This window comes from Bufo gargarizans, chromosome 10 (genome assembly GCF_014858855.1).
Source record: "Bufo gargarizans isolate SCDJY-AF-19 chromosome 10, ASM1485885v1, whole genome shotgun sequence".
NCBI classification, from domain to species: Eukaryota; Metazoa; Chordata; class Amphibia; order Anura; family Bufonidae; genus Bufo; species Bufo gargarizans.
Genome location: NC_058089.1, coordinates 12,178,060 through 12,204,587, shown reverse-complemented (window position 1 = coordinate 12,204,587; position 26,528 = coordinate 12,178,060). Strand labels below are relative to the sequence as shown.

Below are 26,528 nucleotides of genomic sequence, written 5' to 3'. Positions count from 1 at the left end.
TACTCTAATATAGAGACCACAAAGGGTTATAGCAGCTATGACCAGGAGGGTTAGGAGAGGGTTAACTGTCCTACCAGTGCCTCAGAAGAACGTCAGGAGATGGCCCAGATCAGCAGCAGCAGAGAAGCAATGAACAGCAGTGAGCAGCAGAGAGCAGCAGAGAGCGCCCACAGAAGCCGAGCGATGTACACAGGAGGTTAGAGTCCCCCACCGTGTCCCAGCTTCCTGTCAGGAGTGAGGAAGCGCGGGAAACCTCAGCAGAAAGCGCGGGGAACAAGCTCCGCCCCCTCCAGCGCTTGAAATGTCTCCTGTGAAGGAGAACGTAGCTCCGCCCCCAAAATGACGCGCGCGTAAGCCCCGCCCCCTGCCGGGACCGCTAAGCCCCGCCCCCCGGTCTCGGCGGGAAGGGGGAGAGAGAGAAGAGAAAAAATGGAGTCAGCCCCGAATGAGGGGGGGGGGGGGGGGAGAGAAAGATAGCAGCGTGGGGGGGAACGGCGTGGGGGTGCTGAGGATGCTGCTGTGCTGCATTGTCCTGCAGATGAGCGCTCAGAATGAGCGACCACGGGTGCCCCCCTTACCCAGAGGGGTAGATGCTGCAGATAGGGACGGGGTATGGGCTGGAATAGCCATCTCACCGTCCGACGTCTTCACCCTCAGTCCTTTCCAGCAGGGTCGCCCCTTCAGCCACTGGCACCGCAGTGGCAGGAAGCTGGAAGAGGGGCTTGGCGTGCGGGCGACCCCCTAGCTGGCGGGATGTAGGGGAGCCATTGCTGCCCAGATCCTCCTATTGCTTCTGTGGGGGAGGCAGCAGTGCAGATAAGTTGGCACTGGCGCAGCTCAACCCCGGGAGAGCAGAGAGGTCTAATGCGTCTCTGGTATCCCTAGGAAAAAATAAAATAACAAAATTAGAAGAAAAAGTAAAAATAACAAGGAGAAAACAGCCCTGCAGTAGCAGGGAGTGTCTTGCCTCCTTGGACACTAAGCTAAAACTGGTAGCCTCTATCTCCAGGCTGAGGGTATAGCTGATGGAGGAGGGGCTTAACAGTTTTACTTAGTGTCACGCCTCCTAGGGAGCTGAGCTATACCAAGGTCTGTGTCCCCCAAGGAAAATGGGCGAGAAAATAGCATTCTGAATACAGAATGCATAGTACAATAGCGCTGGAGGGGTTAAAAAAAAATAAAAATCTAAAATTTAACTCACCTTAATCCACTTGATCGCGCAGCCCGGCATCTCTTCTGTCTGTCTTCTGTGCTGTGTGGAGGAACAGGACCTGTGGTGACGTCACTCTGGTCATTACATGATCCATCACCCATGTGATGGATCATGTGATGGATCATGTGATGTCACCACAGGTCCTGTTCCTCCACACAGCACAGAAGAATACAGACAGAAGAGATTTTTACCCCTCCAGCGCTATTTTACTATGCATTCTGTATTCAGAATGCTATTATTTTCCCTTATAACCATGTTATAAGGGAAAATAATACAATCTACAGAACACCGATCCCAAGCCCGAACTTCTGTGAAGAAGTTCGGGTTTGGGTACCAAACCTGCGCGATTTTTCTCACGTGAGAGCAACACGCATTACAATGTTTTGCATTCGCGCGTGTTCCCGCAACGCACCCGCACATTTTCCCGCAACGCCCGTGTGAAAGAGGCCTTAATGTCCCATTTATGGTTTCATATTTTCCGACTATACCGCTGATGAATACAACCACCCGTAGATCATGCAGAGACTGAGGATGAATGATCTGCTGCCATAAAGATGAACGACTGGAGGCGGCCATTACCGTGTGACTGGCTCTTTGAACGGCCTGTCCAGCAGGGCCAAGTGTCTATTAAGGTCAACTGGTGTCTTGTCATCTTCAGCCTACAAGAAGAACATGCTGTTACGTACATATAATGGTGCTCAATCACATGAGCTGCAGGTGAACACACATAATGAGATATTATAAAGCAAGCAACCAAATTCTTCCATCGTGGGTCCTGTCCGGACCACCCTGTGAACGGCTGCAGCAGCGACTCCTGCACTCCCCCTCCTGCAGAAAACACTGACTGGCTGCAGGGTGGGGGCTGTGAAATTCAGGGTTCATTCACATCTTCTGTTTGCTGCCACAATAAAAAAAATAAAAATAACAGAATAACCCCTCATTTCAAGTTCTTAAAGGGCTTCTGATAGCCCACTAAAACTTTTTTTTTTCTCGTTAATATTAATCCCTACACTGCGAGCTCCCTGTACATATGCTAAATATGAATTTTCGTTCAGTAGATATTGTTAAAAATCAAGTTTTATCATATGTAAATTACCTTGCTACCAGCAAGTAGGGCGGCTACTTGCTGGTAGCAGCCGCATCCTCCTCTCATCATGACGCCCCCTCCGCCGTTTGATTGACAGGGCCAGGGAACGGGTTCGTTCTCTGCTGGCCCTGTTCGAATTCAAAATATCGCGCCTGCGCCGTACCGCAGGCGCATTGAGGATGGAGCGGCCGGGAGAGAGGCCGCCTCTCAGTGCGCCTGCGCCGATGACGTCACATCCACACCCGGCGCAGGCGCATTGAGGATGGAGCAGCCGGGAGAGAGGCCGCCTCTCAGTGCGCCTGCACCGATTAAAGAAAGGTACGGCGCAGGCGCGATATTTTGAATTCGAACAGGGCCAGCAGAGAACGAACCCGTTCTCTGGCCCTGTCACTCACACAGCGGAGAGGGCGTCATGATGAGAGGAGGATGCGGCTGCTACCAGCAAGTAGCCGCCCTACTTGCTGGTAGCAAGGTAATTTACATATGATAAAACTTGATTTTTAACAATATCTACTGAACGAAAATTCATATTTAGCATATGTACAGGGAGCTTGCAGTGTAGGGATTAATATTAACGGGGAAAAAAAAAAAAAAAAAAAAAAAAAAGGGTTTAGTGGGCTGACAGAAGCCCTTTAAGTCGCCAGCTTCACTGCTCCACACAAGGATTCACCACAGAATACGCCTGGTAACGAGCAGAGTCCTTACGTCTCCAGCGTGTAACAAGTGAACACCCCCCCCCCCGGCTTGCAGCACTGTGTATGGGGGCATGGGGTACACAGCCCCATCCTCCACCATATTTTATGGCAAATAAATGATCTGCAGACGTCTGAAGCAGAGCAATGAGCCGGAGCGAAGCGTCTGGAAACCAGTGCAGAGTCCACACCATTACAGGAAGCGAGCATGCAGCTCAATGTCAGAAATAATGCAAGCTCATTTCCCAGGACGGAGGGGTTGAGAGCCTGTTGTGCCCTCTGCAGGACTCCCCTCCCCCGGCATAGGTCTGTGAGGACACCCCACCACTGAGGGAGGTAGCAGTGTGTGAATGGAGCCCGGAAATCTTCTCCTGGCTCAGGCAGTGGCTGAAAATGCTGACATAACATGAGCAGCATCCAGCGGAGGACGGAAATGAGAAATATTTGATCAGCACCCAGCCGTGGCGAAGCTCCAAGCACAAGCGATAATACTTGACTGAGAGACGATCTCTCCATGACAGAAAAACCAAGAAAACAGAGAGCCATACTTACAGTCCGTGCCAGTGCCCTGCACACGGTGCGGTGACACAGCAGCTGCAGTCGGATCTCCGTGTCCCATTTACGGCACATCTGGATATATTCATGGCTGCCCAGACAATGCTTACTGTGGACACAGAACACATGACCGATACTTTACCATACATGCTCCACATACAGTCGTGTACACTAACAGCCCTGTATTCAGGGCTTCTAGGCGAAAACAGGGTCTGAGACTGAGACCCCATAGTCGCAGGTCTGCATGGGGCACATGGATGAGGCTGTAGGCTACACAATACAACTGGGCGCCTTCAGCGTCTGAACAGGTAGGAGCCAAATGATATTTCACAGCTGCCGCCTCTCCTGACATGACTGAATAGTGTCAGACTGTGCACCCCCTACTAAAAAAACACCCAGCTTTTTTTCTTTTCCCCACACATTCCCAGCAGGAATAACAGAGGAACATCACAATACAAAGGTGTAAGAGAAAATGCTTGTTAATTGGTAACTAGTGGGGAACACAAGTATTTACTAGATCAGACATGTCAGGAAAGTGGACGGATCCTCAATTTCCATGTCTATTGTTGGACTAAAGGCATCTAAACCAAAAAATTCAGCAGCCAAATTATATTTTTTGGTCGACCATTTTACAACCTACTGGAACTTATTTTTGGCATTATTGTACTTTATCCGATTTGCAGGGTGCTGCTGTATTGTCTCTTTTTTTCCCTCTGGAACTTAAAGGGGTTGTCTCAACTAAGACAATGGGACCATATCGCTAGGATATGCCCCCATTGTCTTATAGGTGCGGGTCCCACCGCTGGGACCCGCACCTATATCGAGAATGGAGCCCTGAAATTGAAGGAGGGCGCACTGCGCATGAACCCTTCATTCATTTCTAGGGGGCCGAAAATTGCCGCCTGCCCCATAGAAACGAATGGGAGCATGGGCTGCGCATGTGCAGCACGCTCCTATTCACTTCTATGGGAGAGGTGGGGATTAGCGCTTGGTGGTGGACGGACCCCGGGAAATCTGGGGTCCTCCAGCCACAGAGCTCCCCGCTCCATTCTCGATAAAGGTGAGGGTCCCAGCGGTGGGACCCGCACCCATCAGACATCTATCCTAGCAATATGCCCCCATTGTCTAAGATGGGAATACCCCTTTAAAAGGTGTTGTCCGAATTATGTATATATTAAAAAAAACACACACTGTTCATCTCAAGGTCAGCAATACATACATAAGCTAAACAGGGTTGTAGGCTACTTTCACACTTGCGTTCAGAGCGGATCCGTCAGACGGATCCGCTCATATAATGCAGACGGTGGATCCGTTCAGAATGGATCCGTCTGCATTATATTGTAAAAAAAAAATTCTAAGTGTAAAAGTAGCCTCAGACGGATCCGTCCAGACTTTACATTGAAAGTCAATGGGGGACGGATCAGTTTGAAAATTGAGCCATAGTGTGTCATCTTCAAACGGATCCGTCCCCATTGACTTACATTGTAAGTCTGGACGGATTCGCTTGCCTCCGCACGGCCAGGCAGACACCCGAACGCTGCAAGCTGCGTTCAGGTGTCCGCTTGCTGAGAGGAGCGGAGGCTGAACGTTGCCAGACTGATGCATTCTGAGCGGATCCGCGTCCACTCAGAATGCATTAGGGCTGGACGGATGCGTTCGGGGCCGCTTGTGAGCCCCCTCAAACGGAACTCACAAGCAGACACCCGAACGCTAGTGTGAAAGTAGCCTTAGGCAAAAAATAAATAAATATTTCCCAATATTTCCTCTGTTGACATGCAGTTGCAGAGCTGTGGGGGCGTGTAACTAACAATTTCCCCTCCCCCTGCTCAGCAAAGGGAGTGCATAAAAGTGCTTACTTACTTTTGGAGCACTTCTTCCTGGCCGCACACCTTCAGGATATAGCTCTCAATGTCCACCTGGCTCAGGTCATCATGGACCCAGCAGAGCGCCTGCATAATGATCAGCTCTACCGGAGAGCTCACTGCGGGAAGAACACAGAACAGCACATAATTAGCCACTAGAGACCACGTGATAACCCAGGCGCCCTCGCCGCAGGCTCCGCTTCTACAGGAACCTTCCTTCTCATCTCCTCCAGTGATTGCACAAGTATAATGGAGATGTCGGGCAGATGCTTCCTTCCCCAAGTATATGAAGCCTTGGAAGGGCTGAATGACATTAGAAGGAAGGCCCTGCTGACACATGGCTGCATCTGCACTCATTGAAAGGGGATGAGCTGCAATACTAGACACAACCACGAGGAGGAGTGGGGCTGTTCCTGGGGGAAGGGGAAGCAGAACCTTCCCTCTGCTCTTTACGAGACCCCCTAACCTGAGGGCCCGCCAGAGAGAAGACTGGATGCTAAAAAAAACTGACAAAAAGCCAAAATGTAAACCTTCAAAAACAGCCTGATCCAAGGAGCCTGCAGCAAAATATGAGAAAACTGCACAAAGAGTGATTCCCTAATCTGTGCTCATTGTGATAAGAGGCTCGGGTGCTGCTGACAGGGGCGTAGTGTACGAAGCAGCCACACAGCTTATTTTTGGCAGTGGGATTGGGGGGGGGGGGATAATAAATGTGTATTAGATGATATTAAGGGTCAATTCACATGTCTGTAGTGCATTGCGGATCCGCAATACAGACGGTCGGCACCCCCATAGAACTGCCTATTCTTGTCCGCAATTGCAGACAAGAATAGGACATGTTATATTTTATTCTGGAGCTGCAGACCGGAAAATCGGGTCCAATCCTGCCCCATTGAGAATGAATGGGTCCGCACGCTTTCCGGATATTGCAGAATGCATGCGGACCCATACCACAGAGGTGTAAATGGACCCTAACAGGGAAGATCACCTAGACTAAGGCTGAGACCAAAACTCTACAGGTCATTACTACCAGGGTAAGTACCCAGCTGCCCTTCCGGGGTACTCACCGTCACAAGTGAATGTCACTGGCTGCTGGAAGCCCTCAATCTCTATGGACACCTTAGTGCTGGAGATCTCGCTGCTCGGCGTCCACTGCGTCATCACGGGGCTCAGCACAAAGCCGGGATTACTGAGCGAGCTGTCACTGGGGCAGAGCGTCCTCAACCTGCGAGAAAAAAAGCGTGAGCGTAGATGTCCAGCAGCAACGCTAAATGCCAGTGATGTGAACAGAGTGAAGAGACCAGTTGCATCTGGGCGGTGGTGCCGCTGAAACGAATATCGTTCCAAGGGGCGCAGTGAATCCAAAAGACAGCATCGTTTCAGCACCAGGATAAAGGGATACATAAAAGATACACTTTATTGAAATTACTGACAGGTACCACCAATGCATTACGATAGATACATATATCAGGTACTACCAATGCGTTACGATCGATAGTATACTATCAGGTACCACTAACACGTTACAATCGATACTTATACTGCCATGTACCACCAATGCATTACATCACATTCACCTCATAACATGCAGCTTCTCAGCCAATGGTTTGCAAAATTAATAGCCTGACGTGCGATTGTGTGAATGAGCCCCATCCAGGCAGAACTGGCAGCTAGCAAGGTAAATGACCGCTATCCTGGGCACTATATACGCAGCCAGCATGCTCCTGTGCCTGTACCACTGCTCCCGTTATTCCTCCTGGTGACCACTATGTAGACATACAGCATATATGTTGTTATTTCACATGCAGAACAAATGTCCCCTGTAAAGCGCGCTGCAGCCCCCCCCCCCCCCCCCAGGTTCAGACGACTCCATTAGGGTCACTTTCCTTCTGGATACAGCTGGCACCGGTCTCCATCATAATGACGCACAAAGGCACAGTCACCGGCTCACCAGACACCAGTTAATCATCTACAGGGCAGAAGATGCCAGGAGGAGTCGACTCTGCCCGTCCATAACATGCTGAAGAAAAGCCTGGCAGGTTTAGCCCTAGAGACTACCCCAGAAAGGGAAATAAGACTGCACCCCAGTGGGCACAGCAGTGGATGGGAGTGATAATCCTTGTCCGGTGCTACAGAATATGGGACGGCTATGTAAATAACAGAGGTCCAACATACCTCCAAAGTGGAGGTCGCACAGATTAGTGCCAATCCCCCAATCCTAACATGGGGTGTAAAAGTCAAATACGGGAAAGAAAAAACAGAGGTTAAGGCTGTGGACAGCCTCGGGCAGTATTTTTGGCTACATTTATTTGCAATTGGGCTGTGCTCACCATTTTGCACTGTTTGGCTCCCGCAGCTTGCTAAATTAGGATAGAATGGTGGTCAGCCTTGTTCTAGTGATGGTCCCATGTCTGCCCCCTGCAGTCAGGTGACACAATGGCAGCGTTGTCACACACAAACCTTAGACACCGCACAAGAAGCCGAGGACGAGCAACGCTGCTCTCTTTACACTCTGAGGAGGCTGCTAAGCTAAAAATAATAAGGCCCGGCACACACATGTACCCAATCCCAAGATGAGCCCCAGCAAAAGTATGTCCCCAACCCAGAGATGAGCCCCAGCACAAATACAGTTGATATAAGAAGTCTACACACCCCTGTTAAAATGTCAGGTTTCTTTGCTGCAAAAAAAAAAAAATAATAATAATAATAATAATAAGAGAAAGATAAATCATTTCAGAATGTTTTCCACCTTTAATGTGACCTATAAACTGTACCACTCAATTGAAAAATAAACTGAAATATTTTAGGTGGAGGGAAGAAAACTAAAATAATGTGGTTGCATAAGTGTGCACATAAGTGTGCACATCCCCTTATAACTGGGGATGTAGCTGTGTTCAGAATTAAGCAATCACATTCACACTCCTGTAACATAGGAGTCAGCAGACACCGGCCATCATGTCAAGGGCCTCTGATTAACCCCAAATAAAGTGCAGCTGCTCTAGTTGGTCTTTCCTGACATTTTCTTAGTCGCATCCCACAGCAGAAGCCGTGGTCCACAGAGAGCTTCCAAAGCATCAGAGGGATCTCATTGTTAGAAAGTATCAGTCAGGAGAAGGGGGTCAAAAGAATTTCCAAGGCATTAGATCCACCATGGAACAGAGTGAAGACCGTCATCATCAAGTGGAGGAAATATGGCACAACAGTGACCTCACCAAGAACTGGAGGTCCCTCCAAAACTGACGAGAAGAAAACTGGTCTGGGAGGCTACAAGAGGCCTACAGTAACATTAAAGGAGCTGCAGGAATATCTGGCAAGTACTGGCCGTGTGGTACATGTGACAACAATCTCCTGTATTCTTCATATGTCTGGGCAATGGGGTAGAGGGGCAAGACAAAAGCCTTTTTTTTTTTTTTTTTACAAAGAAAAATATCCAAGCCAGGCTACATTTTGCAAAAACACATCTGAAGTCTCCCAAAAGCATGTAGAAAAAGGTCTCATGAGACCAAGGTGGAACTTTTTGGCAATAATTCCAAAAGATATATGTTTGGCGCAAAAACAACACTGCCCATCACCAGAAGAACCCCATCCTCATAGTGAAGCATGGTGGTGGCAGCATCATGCCAAGGGGCTGTTCTTCAGCTGGTACTGGGGCCTTAGTTAAGCTAGAGGGAATTATAAATAGTTCCAAATACCAGTCAATATTGGCCCAAAACCTTCAGGCTTCTGCTAGAAAGCTGAACATGAAGGGGGAACTTCATCTTTCAGCAGGACAACGACCCAAAGCATACATCCAAATCAACAAAGGAATGGCTTGAGCAGAAGAAGATTACAGTTATGGAATGGCCCAGCCAGAGCCCAGACCTGAATCCGATTGACAATCTGTGGGGTGATCTGAAGAGGGCTGTGCCCAGGAGATGCCCTCGCAATCTGACAGATCTGGAGTGTTTTTGCAAAGAAGAGTGGGCAAAACCTGCCAGGTCAAAATGTGCCATGCTGATAGTCTTTTTGGATATGAGTCTGAGTGCTGTAATAAAATCAAAAGGTGCTTCAACAAAGTATGAGTTTAAGGGTGTGCACACTTATGCAACCATATTTAATTTTTATATTTTTTTCTTCCCTCCACCTAAAAGATTTCAGTTTGTTTTTCAATCGAGTTGTACAGTTTATAGGTCACATGAAGGGTCCATTCACATGTCCGTAACGGGTTTTGCAGATTCGCAAAACATGGACACGACAATGTGCATTCCGCATTTGCAGACCGCACATCGCTGGCACTAATAGAATATGCCTTTTCTTGTCTGCAATTGCGGACAAGAATAGGACATGTTCTATTTTTTTCGGGAACGGAAATGCGGACACGGAAGTGCGGGTCCGCATTTCCGGAGCCGGCCCGCACATTGTGCGGCCCCATAGAAGTGAATGGGTCCGCAATTCCGTTCCGCAAAATGAGAAACGAAATTGCGGACGTGTGAATGGGGCCTTAAGGTGGAAAAAGTTCTGAAATTATTAATCTTGGCTCTTTTTTACATCACAGAAACCTGACATTTTAACAGGGGTGTGTAGACTTTTTATATCCACTATATGTACCCAACCTCGAGATAAGCCACAGCACACAGAGCACATGTACTGAACCCACCCTCAGACCCTCCACTGAACCCCCAGACTCCAGGTTCAGTGCTGTCAGATGGTCTCACCTTTCCACTTCTTTACAGAAGGCTGTGACTTCCTCATTTTGCACCTCCATATCCTGCAGGAAAGAGCTTCCCGGGGGCATCTTCGTGCTGGTCCCACCATCATTCTAGGAGGGAGAGGGAGAGGGAGAGGGAGAATATGATATAAATCAGAGTTATGGACTCCCCACACTATGTCCCGAGAGATGGGATTACTGCTCTATGCACCCACTTTAATGTCGTTCCCACTGCAGCCAATCACTGGTCTCTTTGGTGCACAGCTGAGGCCAATGATTGGCTGCAACAGTCACGCGTTGCTGACAGGATGTCACCACTGAGCCAGGTAAACAGATCTCAGCTGGAAGAACAGAGGGGGGGGGGGGGTCTGTCAGTATAATATACTTCTTTAAGGCAGTTCCATCCCTTGTGCTGTCTGGGTGCTCCTGAAACTGTAGGACCCCTTTAACCACCAGCGGACTAATCAGAGCTTCTCAGATCGAGCCCTGCATACGGGGTTCATTATAATTAAACGAGGAACCAGTCAGGATGCTGCTTCCATTCTCTCATAAGCCTTAGGTTCCGTTCACATGTGGCAGATTTATTGCACATACCTCTAAAACTCTGGTCTGTAAGGGATTCTTAGAAACCACACTGAGATGAATGATAATCTGCAGCATGTGAACATACCCTTGGTGAGGACGGCTGGGATCAGACTGGTTAAGCAGCGCTTTTACCGTTACAGGTCCTCCTCCCCGGGAGAAGCCATTTATATCTGTCTCTCTGCTGGTTCTGTTTACACTGTGTGGGGGATGGGAGACCTTAGTGGCCCTTTTTATCGATCAGGTGCGGTCACTGATTCCAGCATTGGCCGGGACATAGATCAGACTCGGCTGCACTGCACATTCTTTTGGTTTGGCATCTTCATATAAAGGAATAAGAATTGCTGAAAAAAATACGACCTCCTACAAGGTGTCATCCAAGGACCGAAGAGGGACGTGATGCAACCAGTAATTGACCTGGAGGAGGGGCGCTGGTTCTGTAATAATCTGGGACAGGACATTGGAGTGGCCATCAATCAGTATGCAGCTCCATGTGGTGCATATTCAGTGTATGGAGTACTTTTGTCTGAATGCACGTGTACTCTGGGGCACAGGAACTGGTGGAGGTCTCTGTACCGCCCTACAGATCCATGAATGACGCCCGCTCCCTATTACACTTACCTCGGTGCTCTGACTCCTGGACAGCTGCCCGGGTGCTGACCGCAGGTTTAACGAGTGGCTTCTGGCAACTGTGGGCCCTGATGGAGATTTGCCACTCGCTTTCCTCTCGCAGTACGATGATTTTATAGGCTGCTCCTCCTGTAATACAGCATCCCAGGGATCTCCAGCAGACGACCCGAAGGACACCGCCTCACTGACCTGGCCACTGCAGAGCTCTACAGAATCCACCTTGGGTTTACTGAGGGGGTCCAGGTCCAGCCAGTCGAACTTGCTGATGTCATCTGTCTTGTCTACGACACCATTCCCAGGGGAGCCAGGGGTTCGGGGTAACTGGGTTTCATGGTTGGACTTCCCGTTCCTCAAGAACTCTGACGTCCTTGCTATTTTATCAAATAACTTCGCCATGTCAGGGGTGACAACGCTGGAATATGCCGGCAAGGTTCCCCTCATAGGGAAGGGAGCACGAGCTGGCATGGGGAAGGAAACATATTGGGTGGGTGTTGGAAGACTGAGAAAAACCGGCTCCCTGCATCGCACTGAGGGGTGGAAGCCATTCTGGAAAGGATCAGAGCGTTTTAAATATGATGCAGAGAAGGTCGGCTGTAAGGAGCAAGGCACCGGCGGTTGGGGTGCCCACTGACTGCACTGAAACGAGGGGATGGTATAACATTGTGCTGACACAGACGGATTCAACACAGGAGTCTGAGGTACAGCGGGGGGCTTGGGGACCACCTCAAAACTGTCGTCCAGAAGCAGCTTTTCTAATTCAGCGAGCGGAAGTTTCTCTAAATCAATGTTATGCAGAGACTTTTGTGCTGTGGTCTTGGCATCCATCTCCGGGAACACCATGAGGTCCTGATCAGGCATGGCCGGGCTGGCAGATCTCTGCTGCACCCTCATGAAGGTGGTGCCCTGTCTCTTGTCTCTCCGCAGCTTGTCCAACGCCTCGGTCTCCATCTGTAAGGCTTCCTCCTTCCCCACATCTCTTGTTCCCAATGTGTGTGCAGACGAGGACACCTTTTGTCTGAAGCCATTGCTGTTGGAGATCTGGGCCATACTGTGCCCACGGGGCAGATCCGCGTGGAAGTCCTCTGGTGGATCCTCACATGTATGATCTGGGGAAACAGAGGGAAGTCACTAAAGACACCAAACTGTAGGCAAAGAAAACAATAGAACAGCGCCTGGCTGGTCGCTGTCAGTGACATCTAATATCCTAGAACTGTATCCCGCCAGTCCGTCCATAAAACACGCTGCACAAGTCCTTGTCATCATTATTCCATTAAAGAACTGTCCACACTCCATTTTTTATTATAGCTTTACATACTGCTGTTCCTCTCCTATTCCTCCCGGAAACTTAAGAATGAACCGACACTGGTTATTACCAGTTTGAGGGTGTGCCCCTACACAATGATACTGTCCAATTATCCATGGCAGACGGATTGTCACACGACCCCTCTGACAAGGAAAATGGTAACGCCCCTTTATCAATTTACTCAAATGCTCAGGAGGAACAACATCACATAAAAGATGCTCCAGAACAGTTCTATCCTGGGGAATACAAGTAGTCAGTAGAGCAGACCAGTCAGGACAGCACAAACCAGTAGTCAGAGCCACCAGTAAGAGCTGTTTCACACGAGCGGAATCCCGCGCGTGTCATCCGCAGCGTGAAAGACGTGCAATGGACCGATAACGCTCTGTGCCTCTCTGTGATCTTTTTACTACAAAATCACAGTGAGATAAAGTGGTCACTGTGGTTTTGTAGTAAAAAGATCACAGAGAGGCAAAGAACATTATCAATCATGTTACTGCTCCGTGTCTCTGCTGTCCATACCGCGGCTTGACTGTCTTTCACGCTGCGGATGATGCGCGCCATCCGCTCTTGTGAAATAGCCCTAAGAGCACAAATCAGTAGTCAGTCTCCCTTCCCTAGTGAACTTCAGTACAGGAAGAGGTACAATGTGTGTATGTCAGGAACTTCCCTAAAACCCGATCCTGGTAATGAGCACAATTAGGCGCCGACACCCCTCCCCCGGCATAGCTCACTACTAGGGAGAGATGAGCAGATTACATAGGAACGATGGAAAACCCCACCGCACGTTGATTAATCACGTATGATCCCAGGGCAAGGATCTGCAGTCACTTCCACATCATACAGCGAGTCATGGAAACTGAGAACACATGGGAGGCCCAGGAACATGGATATTACATAACACACTGTCAGACTGAAATCACATACATTGCACATGACAGCTGTGTACGCCGGCTGCACACACGCGCGCGCGCGCGCGCGTTCTACGCAGAGTGCGCCGGCTGCACACACGCGCGCGTTCTACGCAGAGTGCGCCGGCTGCACACACGCGCGCGCGTTCTACGCAGAGTGCGCCGGCTGCACACACGCGCGCGCGCGTTCTACGCAGAGTGCGCCGGCTGCACACACGCACGCGCGCGTTCTACGCAGAGTGCGCCGGCTGCACACACGCACGCGCGCGTTCTACGCAGAGTGCGCCGGCTGCACACACGCGCGCGTTCTACGCAGAGTGCGCCGGCTGCACACACGCGCGCGTTCTACGCAGAGTGCGCCGGCTGCACACACGCGCGCGTTCTACGCAGAGTGCGCCGGCTGCACACACGCGCGCGTTCTACGCAGAGTGCGCCGGCTGCACACACGCGCGCGTTCTACGCAGAGTGCGCCGGCTTGCACACACGCGCGCGTTCTACGCAGAGTGCGCCGGCTGCACACACCCGCGCGTTCTACGCAGAGTGCGCCGGCTGCACACACGCGCAGCGTTCTACGCAGAGTGCGCCGGCTGCACACACGCGCGCGTTCTACGCAGAGTGCGCCGGCTGCACACACGCGCGCGTTCTACGCAGAGTGCGCCGGCTGCACACACCCGCCGTTCTACGCAGAGTGCGCCGGCTTGCACACACGCGCGCGTTCTACGCAGAGTGCGCCGGCTGCACACACGCGCGCGTTTCTACGCAGAGTGCGCCGGCTGCACAGCACGCGCGCGTTCTACGCAGAGTGCGCCTGCTGCCACAGGCCGCTCGGCGCGTTCCTAACGCAGAGTGGCGCCGGCCTGCACACAAACGCAGCGCGTCGTTCCTAACGCAGAGTGCGGCCGTGCCACACACGCGCGCGTTTCTACCCAGCAGTGGCGCCGGCTGCACGCGCGCGTTCTACGCAGAGTGCGCCGGCTGCACGCGCGCGCGTTCTACGCAGAGTGCGCCGGCTGCACACGCGCGCGCGCGTTCTACGCAGAGTGCGCCGGCTGCACACACGCGCGCGTTCTACGCAGAGTGCGCCGGCTGCACACACGCGCGCGTTCTACGCAGAGTGCGCCGGCTGCACACACGCGCGCGTTCTACGCAGAGTGCCGCTGCACACACGCGCGCGTTCTACGCAGAGTGCGCCGGCTGCACACACGCGCGCGTTCTACGCAGAGTGCGCCGGCTGCACACACGCGCGCGCGGCGTTCTACGCAGAGTGCGCCGGCTGCACACCGCGCGCGCGCGCGTTCTACGCAGAGTGCGCCGGCTGCACACACGCGCGCCGCGTTCTACGCAGAGTGCGCCGGCTGCACACACGCGCGCGCGCGTTCTAACGCAGAGTGCGCCGGCTGCACACACGCGCGCTCGCGTTCGTACGCAGAGTGCGCGGTACGCAGAGTGCGCCGGCTGCACACACGCGCGCGCGTTCTACGCAGAGTGCGCCGGCTGCACACACGCGCGCGCGTTCTACGCAGAGTGCGCCGGCTGCACACACGCGCGCGTTCTACGCAGAGTGCGCCGGCTGCACACACACGCCTTCTATGCAGTGTACACTGGCTGCACATACATGTTCCATGCTGCGGGGCCCACTGTTTTGTTCAGTCTGCTGCACACTGTGTGGGTCAGGAATGCAGTCTGGACGCCCTATCCGGCTTCTTCTGCACACCAGCTCTCACCACAAAAATGCAAACAATACCGGTCGTACATGCAACAGCCCAGTCCATGAAATCAACAGAACTGTGGACCGCGGTATCAGGCATGAGCAGTGAGGACGGCAGTGACCTGTGGACTCCCCAGCTGTGACCTGCTGCACAACAGTGAAGCCCTATGTGTTGTCAGAGGACGACGCTACATCACTGTCAGCACCAACATCTTCGCCGCCTCCTGGACCTGACATCCCAGGTCTATTACACACCAAATGTACATTCTGCTCTAAGGGCTCATTCCCTGAACGTGTAATTACTGGGCCCATGTTGCAGACCACAAATAAATGGTCCATAAAACACGGGCACCAGTTGTCTGAACTCCACTTCACGGATGAAGACCCACTGACTTGAATGAGTCATTCAGAGTTCACATGGCTGGCGAGTGTGTTATGCTTATGGCAACACGGGCACAGTGATCATCCACTACAGATGTCACAGTAGGACTGAGCACTTTCCATCCATATTTATATCTAGACCTGGGCTACATGCCAGCTTCTACCAAGAGACATAACATTGTGGGGATACTGCATTCCACATGAGCATACAATGTGAGCTCTCCTCTATGGAGAACACTGCATGTGACATCTGCAACAGAACTGGCTGCAAGCAGTGAGGAGGCGCAGCAGAGTCATCTGAGGTGTTAGCACTGTGCTGGGACCTGTGTCCTATAGGGTCCTGAGGAGCAGTCTGCACCCATCTGTCCTATGGGGTCCTGAGGAGGAGGCACAGCCCCTGCAGTCAGCACAGTGCTGGGACCTGTCTCCTATAGGGTCTTGAGGAGGAGGCACAGCCCCTGCAGTTATCACTGTGCTGGTACCTGTGTCCTATAGGGTCCTGAGGAGCAGTCTGCACCGTGCTAAACCTGTGTCCTATGGGGTCGTGGGGAGGAGGCACAGCCCCTGCAGTCAGCAATGTGCTGGGACCTGTGTCCTATAGGGTCCTGAGGAGCAGTCTGCACTGTGCTAAACCTGTGTCCTATGGGGTCCTGGGGAGGAGTCGCAGCCCCTGCAGTCAGCAATGTGCTGGACTTGTGTACTGTAGGGTCCTGAGGAAGAGGCACAGCCCCTGCAGTCAGCAATGTGCTGGACCTGTGTACTGTAGGGTCCTGAGGAGGAGGTGCAGCCCCTGCAGTCAGCACCGTACTAAGACCTGTGTCGTATAGGGTCCTGAGGAGGAGGCACAGCCCCTGCAGTTATCACTGTGCTGGTCCTGTGTCCTATAGGGTCCTGAGGAGGAGGCACAGCCCCTGCAGTCAGCAATGTGCTGGACCTGTGTCCTGTAGGGTCCTGAGGAGGAGGCACAGCCCCTGCAGTCAGCAATGTGCTGGTCCTGTGGGGTCCTGAGGAGGAGGTGCAGCCCCTGCAGTCAGCACCGTACTAGGACCTGTGTCCTATAGGGTCCTGGGTCCTGAGGAGGAGTTTCAGGATTGGGCTGAGGTCAGTGATTGGCTGCAGCAGTAACATGTTCCTGGTCTGCCATCAAGACTGCAGTAAACAAAGCAATAGATGCTGGAACGGCGGTGAATTTAACATCGAACATGTACACTGAACAGGTGACCAGAATTCAGACGCTGCAGATTTATTAAAGCTTCTCATCTTCTATAAGATTGAGGGTGACAGAAGTGACTGGGAGACGCCTCCGCTGGCTCGGACGCCCAACATCACCCGGCGCTGCACTTCCTGCGTCCTGTCCTTGGATAAAACGGAACTGAGCGAACAATTACAGACAAGTCAGGAGATCCTGATTAACCCTGCATGTGCTGGAGCAAGGGGGCAGCAGCCTGGCAGGAGCTCATTGTTACTGTGTGAATGTATGGCTCCTTGCCCGGGCAGAGCTCAGCACCATCAGGCCCCCAGACAAAACAAGAGGAGAACGGTGGGGGCTCCACCTACACTACTCCTCCCATCTCTGCTCATAAACACCATCATCCACTCCACACTTCCCAGAAACATTCTTCCTTCCAGTATCAGGAACTTGGCAGAAAACCAAACTATCTGCAGGATTCCTATTTTAGGAGCAGAATCCTTCATCCCAGGCAGACAGAGAACAACCTGACAGCACAGCCCAGGACAGAGAGGGTTAACTGTGCATTATCTTCCGTCTCTCTAATCCCCAACACCAAACCTCATAAAACCCCAGAGCATCCAAATAACCCCATGCCGAGGCCTCCACCGGTGCCATAAACCGACCACTAACCTGAACCTAAAGGGGAACACCAGAAAAAAACTCATCAATGACTACTGAACCTGCAGTGCTAAGCCTGAGGCTACAAAAGCGACTGCACCCCCCACTGGGGGGGGGGGAGCGGAGAGGGCGCTCATGGAGCACTACATCCTCCTCCAACTGCTGGGAAAACCACTAACGTGTCAGCAAAAGCATAATCTTATCATTCAATACATCAGCTCTGTGTCTATAAGGGGCCACACACCATTAGTCCAGCTTATATCAGCGCTGGAGCGTTATAAGAGGAGCGGCTGATATCAGTCACATAGGATGTAATGTCTCTGGAGGTTATATCAGTATTGGAGCGTTATAAGAGGAGCGGCTGATATCAGTCACATGTGATGTAATGTCTCTGGAGGTTATATCAGCGCTGGAGCGTTATAAGAGGAGCGGCTGATATCAGTCACATGTGATGTAATGTCTCTGGAGGTTATATCAGCGCTGGAGCGTTATAAGAGTAGCGGCTGATATAAGTCACATAGGATGTAATGTCTCTGGAGATTATATCAGTACTGGAGCGTTATAAGAGTAGCGGCTGATATCAGTCACATGTGATGTAATGTCTCTGGAGGTTATATCAGCGCTGGAGCATTATTAGAGGAGCGGCTGATATAAGTCACATAGGATGTAATGTCTCCGGAGATTATATCAGTACTAGAGTGTTATAAGAGGAGCGGCTGATATCGGTCACATATAGATGGGTGTCAGCACTAGAGATGTAATATTGTAGGTGTCATTGGGAATTCTGCAGTCAGCCTTTACACTGCCAGACACAGCTGACAACATGGAGCCAAACAATGCAGACTCCGGCACAGTGACCTGGTGTCAGACAGTAGGTGTCCGGCCCCTTTATGCTGTTCACCTGTGGATGCATCATGTGAACACTTACCTGCTCAGCAGTAAATCAGAGATGGGGCATAGGGGGCGCTCCATTATCCTGCATGAAGATACAAATAAGGATCATCACTGCGACTTAATCAGAGCCTGGACCCACTCTGCCCCCAGCACCCAAGAAAACTAAAATACAGAACTATATATACTCCCCCCGCATACCGGTCACTGACCCCCCCTCCCCTCCTCACATACCGGTCACTGTCCCCCTCACCCTTCTCCACCCCACATACCGGTCACTGCCCCCTGCCCTCCCCACCCATACCGGTCACTGCCCCCTGCCCTCCCCACCCATACCGGTCACTGCCCCCCTTCCCTCACATATCGGTCACTGTCCCCCCTCATCTCCCCTTCACATACCGGTCACTGTCCCCCTCATCTCCCCCTCACATACCGGTCACTGTCCCCCTCACATACCGGTCACTGTCCCCCTCACATACCGGTCCACTGTCCCCCCTCACATACCGGGTCACTGTCCCCCCTCAATCTCCCCCTCACATACCGGTCACTGTCCCCCCTCATCTCCCCTCACATACCGGTCACTGTCCCCCCTCATATACCGGTCACTGTCCCCCCCTCATATACCGGTCACTGTCCCCCCTCATATACCGGTCACTGTCCCCCCTCATATACCGGTCACTGTCCCCCCTCATATACCGGTCACTGTCCCCCCTCATATACCGGTCACTGTCCCCCCTCATATACCGGTCACTGTCCCCCCTCATATACCGGTCACTGTCCCCCCTCATATACCGGTCACTGTCCCCCCTCATATACCGGTCACTGTCCCCCCTCATATACCGGTCACTGTCCCCCCTCATATACCGGTCACTGTCCCCCCTCATATACCGGTCACTGTCCCCCCTCATATACCGGTCACTGTCCCCCCTCATATACCGGTCACTGTCCCCCCTCATATACCGGTCACTGTCCCCCCTCATCTCCCCCTCACATACCGGTCACTGTCCCCCCCTCATCTCCCCCTCACATACCGGTCACTGTCCCCCCTCATCTCCCCCTCACATACCGGTCACTGTCCCCCCTCATCCCCCCCTCACATACCGGTCACTGTCCCCCCTCATCCCCCCCTCACATACCGGTCACTGTCCCCCCTCATCTCCCCCTCACATACCGGTCACTGTCCCCCCTCACATACCGGTCACTGTCCACCCTCACATACCGGTCACTGTCCCCCCTCACATACTGGTCACTGTCCCCCCTCATCTCCCCCTCACATACCGGTCACTGTCCCCCCTCATCTCCCCCTCACATACCGGTCACTGTCCCCCCTCACATACCGGTCACTGTCCCCCCTCACATACCGGTCACTGTCCCCCCTCACATACCGGTCACTGTCCCCCCTCATCTCCCCCTCACATACCGGTCACTGCCCCCCCTCATCTCCCCCTCACATACCGGTCACTGCCCCCCCTCATCTCCCCCTCACATACCGGTCACTGCCCCCCCTCATCTCCCCCTCACATACCGGTCACTGTGCCCCCTCATCTCCCCCTCAAATACCGGTCACTGTCCCCCCTCATCTCCCCCTCACATACCGGTCACTGTCCCCCCTCACATACCGGTCACTGTCCCCCCTCACATACCGGTCACTGTCCCCCCTCACATACCGGTCACTGTCCCCCCTCATCTCCCCCTCACATACTGGTCACTGTCCCCCCTCACATACCGGTCACTGTCCCCCCTCATCTCCCCCTCACATACCGGTCACTGTCCCCCCTCACATACCGGTCACTGTCCCCCCTCATCTCCCCCTCACATACCGGTCACTGTCCCCCCTCACATACCGGTCACTGCCCCCCCTCATCTCCCCCTCACATACTGGTCACTGTCCCCCCTCACATACCGGTCACTGTCCCCCCTCATCTCCCCCTCACATACCGGTCACTGTCCCCCCTCACATACCGGTCACTGTCCCCCCTCATCTCCCCCTCACATACCGGTCACTGTCCCCCCTCACATACCGGTCACTGCCCCCCCTCATCTCCCCCTCACATACCGGTCACTGTGCCCCCTCATCTCCCCCTCAAATACCGGTCACTGTCCCCCCTCATCTCCCCCTCACATACCGGTCACTGTCCCCCCTCACATACCGGTCACTGTCCCCCCTCACATACCGGTCACTGTCCCCCCTCACATACCGGTCACTGTCCCCCCTCATCTCCCCCTCACATACCGGTCACTGTCCCCCCTCACATACCGGTCACTATCCCCCCCATCCCCCCTCACATACCGGTCACTATCGCCCCACCTCCCCCTCACATACCGGTCACTATCGCCCCACCTCCCCCTCACATACCGGTCACTCTCTCTCTCTCTCGCTTCTCCTATATTCGGCCGGTGTTCTCCGCTAATAGTTCCGCTCTTTCCTCCACTCAACGTCCTGCGCGCTCCCGCATTCCAGCGGCTAATGACGTGCGCGCCTCCGTGTCTCTGCAACGCGCATGTGATCTGTCTACACTCACTTGCGCCACCTCCTGGAGACTAGGAGAATAGCAGACCGATAAGGTATAGCAGTGTATAGTCTGTGGATGGAAGGCCCGCCCCCTAATTATACTAAATAAAAATGTCCGTTTAGTTGCCATCCTGAGTCCCTGCTTCCCCAGTGGTGTATTGGTGTAGTGGTGTAGTGGTGTAGTGGTGTAGTGGTGTAGTGGTGTAGTGGTGTAGTGGTGTAGTGGTGTAGTGGTGTAGTATCCGGGAAGCAGTGGATTTATCTTTGGGGGATGCCGGTACAGGCAGGGTACGGCCATGGGGACACCGGTGTCCTGTACGTTTGTTAATCTATACCTGGCAGTCTTTGAGGACCGTTATGTTTGCAGCACATGAAGCTATTTTTACGCTCCGTGGATGACGTCTCTATGGTGGGGCAGGGTCCGCGGCTGGCGTGTGAGGGGTTTGTCCAATTCTTAAATGACTATAATGAAATTCACATTAAACTTCGGGGGGCACCACTTTGGATTTCCTCGATGTTCGTGTGACAATTGAGGAGGGCGCTCTCACCGCCACCGGTTTTCGAAAACCCACAGCCACTAACTCGCTGCTCCACCACGACAGTCACCATCCACGTAGCGTGAAACAGGCGGTCCCTTATGGACAATTTATACGTCTCAAGCGTATTACCAGCACAGCAGTAGGGTATAGGGAGCAGGAACTAAGGGAGAGGCTCTCAAACAGCGGTCGCCCGGAGTCAGAACCTGACGCAGCTCTGGAGAGCGCAGCAACACAGTGAATTAGAGTGAGTTCTAGAAGAAAGGTCACCAATAGGTTCGCATTTGCTTTCAAACATAGTCCCCTAGCGGACACCATCAGACAGGGGATATACAAAAACTGGGACATCCTCAAAAATGAGGAGCGCCTCCAGGATTTAGCACCGAATAAAGCACTTATTACATTTAAAAGGTGCCGGACAATAAAGGGTTAACTAGTGAGAAGTAAGGAAAGCAGAAGCAGCCATTGGCTCGCCGAACGCCGACCCACAGGAAACTAAGTGCGGCGACTGCTCCTTTTGCCAATATATTAACCAGGGCAAACACCTATTTTTTGCAGGTATCAAGCATACAGGTAGCAGTTTGTTACACGCAGGACCAAGTATGTGCTTTACCTGGTTTTGTGCTCCTGTGGATCTTTCTACATAGGGAAGACCATACGCCCCATGTATGAGAGATTCAGGGAGGTCGGGAGAAGGATGCCCTAGGCTTATTGACCATGTCCGCAATAGGCATGATCATAACACTAAGGCCCCTTTCACACGAGCGAGTAATCAGCGCGGGTGCAATACGTGATGTGAACGCATAGCACCCGCACCACGGTGATTGGACCATGTGATTGGACCATGTGATTGGACCATGTGATCTGACGTCACCACAGGTCCTTTAGCCGGCAGCTCATGATTAAAGAAGTAAGAAGAGACCGGCAGCTACGCGATCAAGAGGAGAAGGTGAGTTAATAATTTTTTATTTTTTAACCCTCAATTGACCACCTACTAAGTATTCTGTATTCAGAATGCTATTATTTTCCCTTATACCCATGTTATAAGGGAAAATAATACAGTGAATAAACTATCATCTTAGCAACCATGCGTGAAAATCGCACCGCATCCGCACTTGCTTGCGATTTTCACTCAGCCCCATCAACTTCTATGGGGCCTGCATTGCGTGATAAACGCAGACTATAGAGCATGCTGCGATTTTCACACAACTCACAAGTGATGCGTGAAAATCACCGCTCACGTGCACAGCCCTATAGAAATGAATGGGTCCGGATTCAGTGCGGGTGCAGTGCGTTCACCTCCCGTATTGCACCTGCGCTGAAATCTCGCCCGTGTGAACTCAGCCTAAATGTTTGAAGTTGGCAGCTCTTGAACATGTCCCTGTCCCAGTACAGGGCGGAGATGGGCACCGTCTCCTCCTTCAGCGGGAGGCGCAGTGGATCCTCCGCACCGCAGCCACGGGTTTTTGTAGTGGCTTGAGGTTTATATACGAGTCGCACACATCTCTAGTGTTAGGGAGTGTATTGTTTTTACCTTTCTCGTTCCAGTTTGGACGAGGGTGTTCTAGCGTCTGTGGTTGCCTAGGCAACGTGTACGCATTTAAATGAGCGCTAAGCAAGCGCGATGAGGTCAGAGGCCAGAAGAAGCGCAAGTGCGCGAAACGGCCATCGCCAGCTGATGACTCAGTGTTGGATGCTTCATGTCCGCCCCAGCCCATGTAACCCGTCTATTCAAGTCAATAAAGAAGTGATTTTACCGCAATGGTGACTGCCGCTATTATTTCCTATCTCCGGATTGCACGGGCCAGCTTAATTGGGTAAAAATCCGGATGACGTCAGTGTGCCCCCTAACAGCTGGCCCCCTAACAGGGCAGTACTATCCTTGTCCGGACAATAATACAGACATGTTCTATTTTTTTTTTTTGTATAACGGAATGTACCTTTTTTTTTTTTCTTTGCGGACCCATTGAAATGAATGGTTCTGTACACGGTCTGCAAAAAAAAAGTCACGGACACGTAAAGAAAATACATTTGTGTGCATGATCCCTAATAGTGTGCCAGCGCCACCGTAGCCCCCCCCCCCCCTCTTATAAACTGTGCGTGCTGTGCGTGCTATGAGACAAACGGATCCGTCGAGACTTACAATGGAAGTCAATGGGGACGGATCCGTTTGAAGGTGACACCATATGGCTCAATCTTCAAACGGATCCGTCCCCCATTGACTTTCAATGTAAAGTCTGGACGGATCCGTCTGAAGCAACTTTCACACTTAGAATTTTTTCTAAGCTATAATGCAGACGGATCCGTTCTGAACGGATCCCATCGTCTGCATTATGGGAGCGGATCCGTCTGTGCAGACCCCAGACGGATCCGCTCTGAATGCACGTGTGAAAGTAGCCTAACCCTGTGCCTGCTGCTTATTAGGGCTCATGCACACAAGCGTTATGGCGCAGTGTCGGTCGGTCTGCAATGCACGGGCACTGGCCGCGTGCACTCCGTTTGCAGAGGCAGACCCATTGACTTGAATGGACCTGCGATCTGCAACATATGGCCAAAGAGAGAACATGTTCTATCTTTTTGCCTTGGGGAGGCACGGAACGCATATCCTGCCTCCGCTCTGCAAAAGCCGTTTACGGTCCACAATATGGGCATTACACTAATGTGAATGAGCCCTTATACAGTGTGTCACCGACATACAGTCCCTTCCATGAGCTGCCCTGCTTATTACATAGTGTCACAGTATACAGGAACTAGCAGAGCCGACAGCACGCACAGTTTATAAGGGGGGCTACGGTGGCGCTGGCACACTATTAGGCCTCTTTCACGCGACCATATGGCTTTTTCAGTGTTTTGTGGTCCGTTTTTCACGGATCCGTTGTTCCGTTTTTTGTTTCCGTTCTTCCGTCTGGCATATACAGTAATTACATAGAAAAAATTGGGCTGGGCATAAAATTTTCAATAGATGGTTCCGCAAAAACAGATCGGCTACGGAAGACATATGCATTTCCGTATGTGTTTATTTTTTTTGCGGACTCATTGACTTGAATAGAGCCACGGAACATGATTTGCAGGCAATAATAGGACATGTTCTATCTTTCAACGAAACGGAAATACGGAAACGGAATGCATACGGAGTAAAAAATAAAAACTGTTGTGTGAAAGAGGCCTAAAGGAATATTCACACGTCCGTATGTGTCTGACACCGGCAATGTGGGTTCCGCATTTTGCCGGCACTCTCATAGAACATACCTTTTCTTGTTTCTTGTCCGCAATTGCCCAATTCATATTCCTGCTATGGGGCACAATGATTTTTTATGTACACCAGTGTGTGTGTGTGTGTATATATATATATATATATATAGTGGAGGGGCAGGAGAGCAGAGGGGTGGTACACACACATATATATATATATATATATATATATATTACACTGCTCAAAAAAAATAAAGGGAACACAACACAATGTAACTCCAAGTCAATCCCACTTCTCTGAAATCAAACGGTCCACTTAGGAAGCTACACTGAGTGACAATGTCACATGCTGTTGTGCAAATGGGATAGACAACAGGTGGAAACTATAGGCAATTAGCAAGACCCCCCAATAAAGGAGAGGTTCTGCAGGTGGTGACCACAGACCACTTCTCCGTTCCTATGCTTCCTGGCTGATGTTTCGGTCACTTTTGAATGCTGGCGATGCTTTCACTCTAGTGGTAGCATGAGACGGAGTCTAGAACCCACACAAGGGGCTCAGGTGGTGCAGCTTATCCAGGATGGCACATCAATGCGAGCTGTGGCCAGAAGGTTTGCTGTGTCTGTCAGCGTAGTGTCCAGAGCATAGAGGCGCCACCAGGAGACAGGCCAGTACATCAGGAGACGTGGAGGAGGCCATAGGAGGGCAACAACCCAGCAGCAGGACCGCTACCTCCGCCTTTGTGCAAGGAGGAACATGAGGAGCACTGCCAGAGCCCTGCAAAATGACCTCCAGCAGGCCACAAATGTGCATGTGTCTGCTCAAACGGTCAGAAACAGACTCCATGAGAGTGATATGAGGGCCCGACGTCCACAGGTGGGGGTTGTGCTTTCAGCCCAACACCGTGCAGGACGTTTGGCATTTGCCAGAGAACACCAAGATTGGCAAATTGGCGACTGGTGCCCTGTGCTCTTCACAGATGAAAGCAGGTTCACACTGAGCACATGACAGACGCGACAGAGTCTGGAGACGCCGCGGAGAACGTTCTGCTGCCTGCAACATCCTCCAGCATGACCGGTTTGGCATTGGGTCAGTAATGGTGTGGGGTGGCATTTCTTTGGAGGGCCGCACAGCCCTCCATGTGCTCGCCAGAGGTAGCCTGACTGCCATTAGGTACCGAGATGAGATCCTCAGACCCCTTGTGAGACCATATGCTGGTGCGGTTGGCCCTGGGTTCCTCCTAATGCAAGACAATGCTAGACCTGGAGTGTGTCAGCAGTTCCTGCAAGACGAAGGCATTGATGCTATGGACCGGCCCGCCCGTTCCCCAGACCAGAATCCAATTCAGCACATCTGGGACATCATGTCTCGCTCTATCCACCAACGTCACGTTGCACCACAGACTGTCCAGGAGTTGGCAGATGCTTTAGTCCAGGTCTGGGAGGAGATCCCTCAGGAGACCGTCCGCCACCTCATCAGGAGCATGCACAGGCATTGTAGGGAGGTCATACAGGCACGTGGAGGCCACACACACTACTGAGCCTCATTTGGACTTGTTTTAAGGACATTACATCAAAGTTGGATCAGCCTGTAGTGTGACTCCAAATCCAGACCTCCATGGGTTGAAAAATCTAATTTCCATTTTTTAATTTGTGTGTGATTTTGTTGTCAGCACATTCAACTATGCAAAGAACAAAGTATTTCAGAAGAATATTTAATTAATTCAGATCTAGGATGTGTTATTTTTGTGTTCCCTTTATTTTTTTGAGCAGTGTATATATACACACACACACACACAGCAATCTGTAGTATCAAAGCAGCAAGAATAGTCAGCTGGGTAGAGATGAGGCAATGTGGCATCCGACTACAGCAGTAGACAGGCTGAGGTGGAGATAAGACGTTAGGGTAGTCAGATAGTAAGTAAGGGCAGGCAGAGTAGTCA

The 26,528-nt window shown here is 51.7% G+C and overlaps 1 protein-coding gene across 1 annotated transcript in view; it reads right to left on the bottom strand.

Moving 5' to 3' along the window:
• Window positions 1–20,817, bottom strand: part of PIK3C2A (phosphatidylinositol-4-phosphate 3-kinase catalytic subunit type 2 alpha) — a 55,733-nt gene extending 34,916 nt beyond the window's left edge. Inside the window, exons 1-8 of the mRNA XM_044269377.1 lie at window positions 20,705–20,817; window positions 18,386–18,433; window positions 11,300–12,414; window positions 10,104–10,207; window positions 6,477–6,634; window positions 5,408–5,528; window positions 3,545–3,656; window positions 1,793–1,872 (exon numbers count right to left, since the gene is read on the bottom strand). Coding sequence (XP_044125312.1) covers window positions 1,793–1,872; window positions 3,545–3,656; window positions 5,408–5,528; window positions 6,477–6,634; window positions 10,104–10,207; window positions 11,300–12,355 — 1,631 coding nt within the window. The 5' untranslated portion in view covers window positions 12,356–12,414; window positions 18,386–18,433; window positions 20,705–20,817. The remainder of the gene's footprint in view (window positions 1–1,792; window positions 1,873–3,544; window positions 3,657–5,407; window positions 5,529–6,476; window positions 6,635–10,103; window positions 10,208–11,299; window positions 12,415–18,385; window positions 18,434–20,704) is intronic.
• Between the last annotated feature and the right edge of the window lie 5,711 nt (window positions 20,818–26,528).